General features: G+C 45.9%; 1 protein-coding gene across 1 annotated transcript in view; it reads right to left on the bottom strand.

Annotated features, from left to right (window-relative positions):
- LOC137328122 (mucin-2-like) overlaps positions 1 to 12,457 on the bottom strand; it is a 186,622-nt gene that overhangs the window by 130,374 nt on the left and 43,791 nt on the right. The window contains exon 8 of the mRNA XM_067994300.1: positions 11,815 to 12,059. Within this exon, the coding sequence (XP_067850401.1) occupies positions 11,815 to 12,059 (245 nt within the window). The remainder of the gene's footprint in view (positions 1 to 11,814; positions 12,060 to 12,457) is intronic.

Raw genomic sequence — 12,457 nt, 5'->3', positions numbered from 1 at the left:
TTTGAAGGATGGGATAGAGAGCAGCTCACAGGCTCCCACTAATAAGTTGGTGACTAGGAAATGCACCTGGTGGACACTCACCCTCCCACCCCATGAAACACTGGAGTTCATTTGTAGAGGGATTTAATTGAAAAGCAGGGAAGTTACGTTAAATTTGTACAGAACCTTGGTTAGACCACACTTGGAGTACTGTGCACAGTTCTGGTCTCCATATTATAAAAAGGACATAGAGACATTGTAGACGGTGCAAAAAAGATTTACAAGAATGATATCAGAACTGAGGGGTTATACCTATCTGGAAAAATTGAACAGGCTGGGGCACTTTTCTCTAAAAAAAGAGAAGACTGAGGGGTGACCTGATAGAGGTCCTTAAGATTATGAAAGGGTTTGATAGGGTAGATGTAGAAAAGATGTTTCCACTTGTGGGGGAGACCAAAACTAGGGGCCATGAATATAAGATTGTCACTAATCAATCCAATAGGGAATTCAGGAGAAACTTCTTTACCCAGACAGTGGTGAGTATGTGGAACTCGCTACCATAAGGAATAGTTGAGGCGAATAGCATAGATGCATTTAAGGGAAAGCTAGATAAACACATGAGGGAGGAAGGAATAGAAGAAAATACTGATAGGGTGAGATGAAGAGGGGTGCGAGGAGGCTCGTATGGAGCATAAACACCGGTATGGACCAGTTGGGCTGAATGGCCTGTTTCTGTGCTGTACATTCGATGTAATTCTATGTAAGATGTAGACCCACAGAACAGACAAGATCAGGAACTAAGTCAAGCGAACGAACCTACAAGTTTTCACTCTGTGCCACTGTGAATTAGTGCTCCAACACATTCTCCAGAATTCTTATAACACGCCATATTTTCATTTTATTTATATATATGTACACAATTAATATTACCAACAAGCCAGAGGATCAACCCTGGTTCAATGAGGAGTGTAGAAGAGCATGCCAGGAGCAGCACCAGGCGTACATAAAAATGAGCTGCCAACATGGTGAAGCTACAACTCAGGACTACATGCATGCTAAACAGCGGGAGCAACATGCTATAGACAGAGCTAAGCAATTCCACAACCAACGGATCAGATCAAAGCTCTGCAGTCCTGCCATATCCAGTCGTGAATGGTGGTGGACAATTAAACAACTAATTGGAGGAGGAGGCTCTGCAAACATCCCCATCCTCAATGATGGCAGAGTCCAGCACATGAGTGCAAAAGACAAGGCTGAAGTGTTTGCAACCATCTTCAGCCAGAAGTGTCGAGTGGATGATCCATCTCGGCCTCCTCCCAATATCCCCACCATCACAGAAGCCAGTCTTCAGCCAATTCGATTCACTCCACGTGATGTCAAGAAACGGCTGAGTGCACTGGATACAGCAGAGGCGATGGGCCCCGACAACATCCCAGCTGTAGTGCTGAAGACTTGTGCTCCAGAACTAGCCGCGCTTCGAGCCAAGCTGTTCCAGTACAGCTACAACACTGGCATCTACCCGACAATGTGGAAAATTACCCAGGTATGTCCTGTCCACAAAAAGCAGGACAAATCCAATCCGGCCAATTACCGCCCCATCAGTCTACTCTCAATTATCAGCAAAGTGATGGAAGGTGTCGTCGACAGTGCTATCAAGCGGCACTTACTCACCAATAACCTGCTCACCGATGCTCAGTTTGGGTTCCGCCAGGACCACTCGGCTCCAGACCTCATTACAGCCTTGGTCCAAACATGGACAAAAGAGCTGAATTCCAGAGGTGAGGTGAGAGTGACTGCCCTTGACATCAAGGCAGCATTTGACCGAGTGTGGCACCAAGGAGCCCTACTAAAATTGAAGTCAATGGGAATCAGGGGGAAACTCTCCAGTGCCTGGAGTCATGCCTAGCACAAAGGAAGATGGTAGTGGTTGTTGGAGGCCAATCATCTCAGCTCCCAGGACATTGCTGCAAGAGTTCCTCAGGGCAGTGTCCTAGGCCGAACCATCTTTAGCTGCTTCATCAATGACCTTCCCTCCACCATAAGGTCAGAAACGGAGATGTTCGCTGATGATTGCACAGTGTTCAGTTCCATTCGCAACCCCTCAGATAATGAAGCAGTCCGTGCCCACATGCAACAAGACCTGGACAACATCCAGGCTTGGGCTGATAAGTGGCAAGTAACATTCGCGCCAGACAATTGCCAGGCAATGACCATCTCCAATAAGAGAGAGTCTAACCACCTCCCCATGACATTCAATGGCATTACCATCACCGAATCCCCCACCATCAACATCCTGGGGGTCACCAATGACCAGAACCTTAACTGGACCAGCCACATAAATACTGTGGCCACACGAGCAGGTCAGAGGTTGGGTATTCTGCGGCGAGTGACTCACCTCCTGACTCCCTAAAGCCTTTCCACCATTTACAAGGCACAAGTCAGGAGTGTGATGGAATACTCTCCACTTGCCTGGATGAATGCAGTTCCAACAACACTCAAGAAGCTCAACACCATCCCGGACAAAGCAGCCCGCTTGATTGGTACCCCATCCACCACCATAAACATTCACTACCTTCACCACCGGCGTACAGTGGCTGCAGTGTGTACCATCCACAGGATGCACTGCAGCAACTCGCCAAGGCTTCTTCGACAGCACCTCCTAAACCCACGACCTCTACCACCTAGAAGGACAAGAGCAGCAGGTACATGGGAACAACACCACCTGCACGTTCCCCTCCAAGTCACACACCATCCCGACTTGGAAATATATCGCCGTTCCTTCATCGTCGCTGGGTCAAAATCCTGGAACTCCCTTCCTAACAGGACTGTGGGAGAACCTTCACCACACGGACTGCAGCGGTTCAAGAAGGTGGCTCACCACCACTTTCTCAAGGGCAATTAGGGATGGGCAATAAATGCCGGCCTCGCCAGCGATGCCAACAACCCAAGAACGAATTAAAAAAAAATTGGCACAGATGGGATTCCTACCTTCAGTGCTTTGTGAAAATTACTTTTTAATGTTTCAAGCACTGAAATGTCCTGCAAGAATTTCAACACTGTATTGAAGACAATTCTCTCACTGATGCACTGTACTGCCAGCAACACAAAAGTCTTGGCAGTAAGTATTGACGATAAACTTATTGGTACTGGTCATTTCCAGTTTACTAAGTCTCCACTGATTCTTACCTTAGCAAGAACATAATGACACCTTCCGTGGAATGTGTAATAGTTTTCATCAAATGTATTAATGTGAGCTCCTCCCTCAATAGAACAGATTCCAGGGCAGGACAGATCAGTACAAGACCACTGCCCTCGATTACAAATGCTACCAGATTAAAAAGAGAGTGTTTGAAATCAGTTATTTTATTAAATGAAGACTGAGAAACAATAAGTGACAAAAGATACCCCTCCCCCCAAAAAAAACATAACAATTCATCAGGATTTTTAGCAAAAGTCAATGCTATACATTAATTACCATTTACTGCATTTGGTGGAATAGGACTCTCCAGGCGCATAAGAAAACCCACTGTAGGTACAGGGACATTGTACTTTTGGGATGCATCCAGTGTTGGAAATGTCATCAAAAACAGTATCTAAAATATGAAATATATAAATTAGATATGCACAGATTCCTAACGTACAGATTTTTCCCAGTATATGTAGTTATCCACAATGTTTTATTCTATATATTATTACCTATTTGACTTTGTGATATGGTTCAGTTATTCATAATGCAAGTATTGTAGTCAGGCTGTCTCATTATAATTCTTTGATGTTGCAAACCCCTCTTTATAACACTCTCAAATAGCATGACTGCCTCTGTAACAAATCCCTTTTTATAACATTCTTTAGTATAGCACAACCCTCTCTCTATATCACTAATATAACAACCCTCTCTCTATATCACTAATATAACAACCCTCTCTCTATATCACTAACATAACAACCCTCTCTCTATATCACTAATATAACAACCCTCTCTCTATATCACTAATATAACAACCCTCTCTCTATATCACTAATATAACTCCCTCTAACAGTAATATAACACGAACGTAACACCTTCTTTCTATATCACTACTGTAACACCCCTCCTATCGAAAACAGCAATAAAACACCCAAATAATTTCAATGTAATAACCCACTACAACATTAATATAACACACCCAGCTCTCTAACACTAATATAACAGCCATTCTCTCTATAAAAGTAATATAACTGAGTGCAACAGAGCACCGAGTGAGACAGCTGAGAGTTTGGTGAGTGTGGGAGTTCGGTGAAGTGGGGGAAGGAGGTGCTGCTTTGCCTTGCTTTTCCGAACTTTTTCCACAGAGCGGCTGCGGACCTGAGCGGCAGAAGACTGAGAGTGGGGAATAAAAGCAGCAGCACACCTGCAACAAGAGAAAACTACTGTGCGACGTCACAGGTGAGGCAGGAGAGTCCGAGAGGTGAGCACAGTATAAAAGGAGAGACCAAGAGCGGGAGGAGAGTCAGAGAGGTGAACGCAGTGCAAATCTAAGGTAAGTCATGGCAGCAGAGCTCAAACCCATGATATGCTTCTCCTGCACTATGTGGGAAGTCATGGACACTACCAGTGTCCCTGGCGACCGCATTTCGGAGCTGGAGTTACGGGTGGATTCACTGAGGAGCATCTGCGATGCTGAGACTATCGTGGATAGCACGTTCAGTGAGGCGGTCACACCGCAGGTAAAGATTACGCAGGCAGAAAGGAAATGGGTGACCGCTATACAGAGTAAAAGGACTAGGCAGGTAGAGCAGGAGTTCGCTGGGGCCATCTCCCTCTCAAACAGATATACTGCTTTGGATACTGTTGGGGGAGATGGCTTATCAGGGAAAAGCAGCAAGAGCCAAGTTTGTGGCACCATGGGTGGCTCTGCTACACAGGAGGGGAGGAAGAAGAGTGGCAGGGCTATAGTGATAGGGGGTTCAATTGTAAGGGGAACAGATAGGCGTTCCTGCGGCCGCAAACGTGACTCCAGGATGGTATGTTGCCTCCCTGGTGCAAGGGTCAAGGATGTCGCAGAGCGGCTGCAGGACATTCTGGAGGGGGAGGGTGAACAGCCAGTAGTCGTGGTCCATATCGGTACCAACGACATAGGTAAAAAAAGGGATGAGGTCCTGCAAGGTGAATTTAAGGAGTTAGGAGATAAATTAAAAAGCAGGACTTCAAAGGTAGTGATCTCAGGATTACTACCAGTGCCACGTGCTAGTGAGTATAGGAACAGGAGAATAGACAGGATGAATGCGTGGCTGCAGGGATGGTATAGGAAGGAGGGATTTAGATTCCTGGGACATTGGGACCGGTTCTGGGGAAGGTGGGACCTGTACAAGCGGGACGGGTTACACCCGAGCAGGACCGGGACCAATGTCCTCGTGGGGGTGTTTGCCAGTGCTGTTGGGGAAGGTTTAAACTAGAGTGGCAGGGGGATGGGAACCTGAGCGGGGAGTCAGAAGGGAGTAAAGTTGAGAACAGCATGAGAGGGGAAGACCCAGGGGAAATCTACAATACAAATAGTACAAACAGTTGTTCAAGAACAAGTGAAAGGGAAAAGCATAGAGCAGCAGAAAGAAAGTGTACTTTAGGCACTACAGATAAAGTGAAAACTAGAAGGCATAAGGCGATTAACCCAGCATCAAAGCTGAAGGTCAGACTAGGGTGTGTGGCCCAACTAAGAGTTCTATATACAAATGCACGGAGTATAAGGAATAAATTAAATGAACTACAGGTTCAAATTCAAATTGGAGGGTATGACATGAAAGCTATGACTGAGACATGGCTGCAGGATGGTCAGGATTGGGAACTAAATATACCGGGTTATAAGGTCTACAGGAGAGATAGGGAAAATGGAAGAGGGGGAGGAGTAGCCTTAGTGATTAGAGATGAAATCACTTCAATGATAAAGGAGGATATAACGAGAGGTAAGCAGCCAACAGAGACCTTATGGGTTGAATTGAGAAATAGGAAAGGATCTAAGACTATAGTGGGAGTTGTGTATAGGAGCCCTGGCAGCAGCTCTGAAGTGCTAGATTGTATAAATGCAGAGATCAGACAAGTGTGTAAGAAAGGCATAGTGGTCTTAATGGGGGACTTTAACCTTCACATAGATTGGGAAAAGCAGACTAGCAACTGTCAGAAAGGTAGTGAATTTCTTGAGTGTGTCCGGGATAGTTTTCTACAGCAGTATGTCCTAGAGGCAACAAGGGGGCAAGCCATACTAGATTTAGTAATGAGTAATGAACCAGATTTAGTTAACAGCTTAACTGTACGCGAAAATCTATCCAATAGCGATCATAACATGATCGAGTTCAATGTAGTGTTTGAAAGGGAAAAAAGTGAGTCAGCTGCTAAGATTCTAGACTTGGGCAAGGCCGACTTCAATGGGATGAGACAGAGACTGTCCACAATAAACTGGGCAAATCTGTTAATGGGTAAAACGACTGATGATCAGTGGGAAATGTTTAAAGAAACATTTAACGTGATACAGAATCGGTTTATACCCCTGAGGGGCAAGAACTCTACTTGCCAAAAAAAACAGCCATGGACAACTAAAGAGGTAAGGGACAGTATAAGACATAAGGAAAGGGCATACAAAAAGGCAAAAAATGGCACAGATCCTGGCGAATGGGAAAGATACAAAGATCAACAAAGGGTCACAAAACAGATAGTAAGAGCTACAAAAAGAGAGTATGAAAAGAAACTCGCAAGGGATATCAAAACCAATACAAAGAACTTTTATAGTTATATTAGGAAAAAGAGGGTGGTCAGGAGCAATGTTGGCCCCTTAAAAATTGAAAGTGGGGATGTTGTCATTGACAATGGGGAAATGGCGGACATGTTGAACAATTACTTTGCGTCAGTATTTACAGTAGAAAAAGAGGATAGCATGCCGGAAATCCCAAGAAAACTAATATTGAATCGGGGACAGGAACTCGATAAAATTAACATAAGTAAAGCAACAGTAATGAAGAAAATAACAGCACTAAAGAGTGACAAATCCCCAGGACCAGATGGTTTCCAACCCAGGGATTTAAAGGAATTAGAGCAAGGGTTAATTAATAACCTTACAATTAAGGATCCTCTGGGGTAGGGTGATCATAATATGATAGAATTTCATATTGAGTTTGAGGGTGATTTAGTTAAGTCTGAAACTAGGGTCTTAAATGTAAACAAAGTCAATTACGTAGGTATGAGGGGCAAGTTGGCTAAGGTAGATTGGGAAATTAGATTAAAAGATATGACGGTAGATAACCAATGGCAAACATTTAAAGGAATATTTCATAATTCTCAACGAATATGCATTCCCTTGAGGAATAAAAACTCCACGGGAAAAATAATCCAACTGTGGCTAACTTGAGAAGTTAAGGATAGTATTAGATTAAAAGAAGAGGCTTACAATGTTGCCAAAAAGAGTAGCAAGTGTGAGGATTGGGAGAGTTTTAGAAACCAGCAAAGGATGACCAAGAAATTGATAATATGGAGAAAATTGAATATGAGAGTAAACTAGCAAGAAATATAAAAACAGATTGTAAGAACTTCTACAAGTATGTAAAAAGGAAGAGAATAGAGAAAGTAAACGTGGGTCCCTTGGAGGCAGAGACATGAGAAATTATAATGAGGAATAAGGAAATGGCAAAGATATTAAACAAATATTTTAAATCTGTCTTCACAGCAGAAGACACAAAAAAGATACCGGAAATAGTGGGGAACCAAGGATCTATTGAGAGTGAGGAACTGAAAGCAATTAAGATTAGCAAAGAAAAAGTACTGGAGAAATTAATGAGACTAAAAGTCAACAAATCTCCTGGACCTTTTTTAAAAATTCGGTCATGGGATGTGGGTGTCGCTGGCGAGGCCGTCATTTATTGCCCATCCCTAATTGCCCTTGAGAAGGTGGTGGTGAGCCGCCTTCTTGAACCGCTGTAGTCCGTGTGGTGAAGGTTCTCCCACAGTACTGTTAGGAAAGGAATTCCAGGATTTTGACCCAGCGACAATGAAGGAACGGCGATATATTTCCAAGTCGGGATGGTGTGTGACTTGGAGGGGAACGTGCTGGTGGTGTTGTTCCCATGTACCTGCTGCTCTTGTCCTTCTAGGTGGTAGAGGTCGCGGGTTTGGGAGGTGCTGTCGAAGAAGCCTTGGCGAGTTGCTGCAGTGCATCCTGTGGATGGTACACACTGCAGCCACTGTGCGCCGCTGGTGAAGGGAATGCTGATCAAGTGGGCTGCATTGTCTCAGATGGTGTCGAGCTTCTTGAGTGTTGTTGGAGCTGCACTCATCCAAGCAAGTGGAGAGTATTCCATCACACTCCTGACTTGTGCCTTGCAAGATGGTGGAAAGGCTTCGGGGAGTCAGGAGGTGAGTCACTCGCCACAGAATACCCAGCCTCTGACCTGCTCTTGTAGCCACAGTATTTATATGGCTGGTCCAGTTCAGTTTCTGGTCAATAGTGGCCCCCAGGATGTTGATGGTGGGGGATTCGGCGATGGTAATGCTGTTGAATGTCAAGGGGAGGTGGTAAGACTCTCTCTTGTGGAGATGGTCATTGCCTGGCACTTGTCTGACATGAATGTTACTTGCCACTTATCAGCCCAAGCCTGGATGTTGTCCAGGTCTTGCCGCATGCGGGCTCGGACTGCTTCATTATTTGAGGGGTTGCGAATGGAACTGAAAACTGTGCAGTCATCAGCGAACATCCCCATTTCTGACCTTATGATGGAGGGAAGGTCATTGATGAAGCAGCTGAAGATGGTTGGGTCCAGGACACTGCCCTGAGGAACTCCTGCAGCAATGCCCTGGGGCTGAGATGATTGGCCTCCAAAAACTACTACCATCTTCCTTTGTGCTAGGTATGACTCCAGCCACGGGAGAGTTTTCCCCCTGATTCCCATTGACTTCAATTTTACTAGGGCTCCATGGTGCCACACTCGGTCAAATGCTGCCTTGATGTCAAGGGCAGTCACTGTCACCTCACCTCTGGAATTCAGTTCTTTTGTCCATGTTTGGACCAAGGCTGTAATGCGGTCTGGAGCCGAGTGGTCCTGGCAGAACCCAAATTGAGCATCGGTGAGCAGGTTATTGGTGAGTAAGTGCCGCTTGATAGCACTGTCGACGACACCTTCCATCACTTTGCTAATGTTTGAGAGTAGACTGATGGGGTGCTAATTGGCCAGATTGGAATTTTTGTGGACAGGACATACCTCGGCAATTTTCCACGTTGTTGGGTAGATGCCAGTGTTGTAGCTGTACTGGAACAGCTTGGCTAGAGGTGCAGCTAGTTCTGGAGCACAAGTCTTCAGCACTACAGCCAGGATGTTGTCGGGGCCCATAGCCTTTGCTGTATCCAGTGCACTCAGCCGTTTCTTGATATCACGTGGAGTGAATCGAATTGGCCGAAGACTGGCTTCTGTGATGGTGGAGATATCGGGAGGAGGCTGAGATGGATCATCCACTCGGCACTTCTGGCTGAAGATGGTTGCAAACGCTTCAGCCTTGTCTTTTGCACTCACGTGCTGGACTCTGCCATCATTGAGGATGGGGATGTTTACAGAGCCTCCTCCTCCCATTAGTTGTTTAATTGTCCACCACCATTCACGACTGGATGTGGCAGGACTGCAGAGCTTTGATCTGATCCGTTCGTTGAGGAATTGCTTAGCTCTGTCTTTAGCATGTTGCTTCCCCTGTTTAGCTTGCATGTAGTCCTGAGTTGTAGCTTCACCAGGTTGGCACCTCATTTTTATGTACGCCTGGTGCTGCTCCTGGCATGCTCTTCTACACTCCTCATTGAACCAGGGTTGATCCCCTGGCTTGTTGGTAATGGTAGAGTGAGGAATATGCCGGGCTATGAGGTTACAGATTGTGCTGGAATACAATTCTGCTGCTGCTGATGGCCCACAGCGCCTCATGGATGTCCAGTTTTGAGCTGCTAGATCTGTTCTGAATCTATCCCATTTAGCATGGTGGTAGTGCCACACAACATGTTGGATGGTGTCCTCAGTGTGAAGACGGGACTTCGTCTCCACAAGGACTGTGCAGTGGTCACTCCTACCAATATTGTCATGGACAGATGCATTTGCGACAGGTAGGTTGGTGAGGACAAGGTCAAGTAAGCTTTTCCCTCGTGTTGGTTCGCTCACCACCTGCCGCAGGCCCAGTCTGACAGCTATGTCCTTCAGGACTCGGCCAGCTCAGTCAGTAGTGGTGCTACCAAGCCACTCTTGGTGATGGACATTGAAGTCCCCCACCCAGAGTACATTCTGTGCCCTTGCTACCCTCAGTGCTTCCTCCAAGTGGTGCTCAACATGGAGGAGGACTGATTCATCAGCTGAGGGAGGGCGGTAGCTGGTAATCATCAGGAGGTTTCCTTGCCCATGTTTGACCTGATGCCATGAGATTTCATGGGGTCCGGAGTCAATGTTGAGGACTCCCAGAGCCACTCCCTCCTGACTGTAAATTACTGTACCACTATCTCTGGTGGGTCTGTCCTGCCGGTGGGACAGGACATACCCAGGGATGGTGATGGAAGAGTCTGGAACGTTGGCTGAAAGGTATGATTCTGTGAGTATGTCAGGCTGTTGCTTGACTAGTCTGTGGGACAGCTCTCCCAATTTTGGCACAAGTCCCCAGATGCTAGTGAGGAGGACTTTGCAGGGTCGATTGGGCTTGGTTTGCCTTTGTCGTGTCCAGTGCCTAGTGGTCTGATGCCGGGTGGTCCACCTGGTTTTATTCTTATTGTGACCTGATGGCCTCCATCCTAGGGTTTTAAAAGAGGTGGTTGCAGAGATAGTGAATACATTGGTTTTGATCTTCCAGAAATCCCCAAATTCTAGAACGTTCCCCATGGATTGGAAGGTAACAAATGCAACCCCGCTATTCAAGAAAGGAGGGAGAGAGAAAACAGGGAACTATAGGCCAGTTAGCCTGATATCAGTAGTAGGGAAAATGCTCGAATCTATTATTAAGGATGTAGTAACAGGGCACTTCGAAAATCATAATATGATTAGGCAGAGTCAACACGGTTTTATGAAAGGGAAATCATGTTTGACAAATCTATTCGAGTATTTTGAGGGTGAAACTAGCAGGGTAGATAAGGGGGAACCAGTGGATGTAGAATATTTGGATTTTCAAAAACCATTTGATAAGGTAGCACACAAAAGGTTGTTAGACAAGATAAGGGATCATGGGGTTGGGGGTGATATATTCGTGTGGATTGAGGATTGGTTAATGGACAGGAAACGGAGAGTAGGAGTGCATGGAGAGTAGAAAAGCAGAATATTTTTTAAAAGGTGAGAGACTAAGAAATGTTAGCAGTCAGAGGGATTTGGGTGTCCTTGTACATGAATCACAGCAAGTTAACATGCAGGTACAGCAAGCAATTAGGAAGGCAAATGATATGTTAGCCTTTATTGCAAGGGGGTTGGAGTATTAGAGTAAGGAGGTCTTGCTGCAATTATATAGGGCTCTGGTGAAACCATACCTGGATTACTGTGTCTTGGAGGTGATGCAACGAAGGTTCATTCGTTTGATTCCTGGGAGGAGAGGATTGTTCAATGAGGAGAGATTGAGTAGAATGGGCCTGTACTCTCTGGAGTTTAGAAGAATGAGAGGTGATCTTGTTGAAATGTACAAAATTCTTAGAGGGCTTGACAGGGTAGATGCTGAGAGGTTGTTTCCCCTGGCTGGAGAGTCTAGAACTGGGGGTCGTAGTCTCAAGATAAGTGTTCGGCCGAGGTGAGGAAAAGTTGAATGTTGAGTGAACGGAAGCCCCTCTTGTTGAGATGCAGTGCTGGTTTGTGGTGGGACGTATGCAGGGCTACGTGCATGCATTCTGTGATGCCCTGCACTGCAAGAATCCAGCAATGCACGGCAAATCCCAGTGCTCTTTCCTCCTGCTTGCCAGCCTCCATGATGAAGCTAATGAACTGTTGTAGCCTCGCAAACAGTGCACCAGTGACCTGCCGGATTGTCATGTGCACAGCAAACTGACTGATGTTGCTGATGTCACTAGAAGCAGATTGGAAGGAGCCAGAGGCAGAAAAGGTTACAGCTACAGTGACCTTCCCTGTCACAGGCAGTGCAAAACATGTCCTGGTATTGGCTTCCAATTCTTGCTTCAGCAGGTGACATAGGTAAGTGACTGTCTCCCTGTTCAAAAGCAGCCGCTTTACACACTGCTGCTCTGTGAGGTTCAAGTATGTTTTCCCACCCAGACCATCGAGTGGCTGCTGGGGAATAAGTGGTATCCCTTTACATCACGAAGATTATGAAGGCCTACATCTATACCAAAGCGAAACATTTTACTCGACTCCAGTCTTGCTTTGAGAAATCATGTTCTCTGAATGCCCACGTGCTGTAATGTTGCCTTTGCGCTCTTCCTGCAGCCCATGCAGTCCTTTACCACCTTCCTTGCTCCTGGTCATCCTCCTGATTTGGGAGCCTCAAAGGTAAGTCCAGCAGCAT

This window comes from Heptranchias perlo, chromosome 12, assembly GCF_035084215.1.
Source record: "Heptranchias perlo isolate sHepPer1 chromosome 12, sHepPer1.hap1, whole genome shotgun sequence".
NCBI classification, from domain to species: domain Eukaryota; kingdom Metazoa; phylum Chordata; class Chondrichthyes; order Hexanchiformes; family Hexanchidae; genus Heptranchias; species Heptranchias perlo.
The sequence above is the reverse complement of the archived record's forward strand: the minus strand, read 5'-3'. Positions and strand labels throughout refer to the sequence as shown.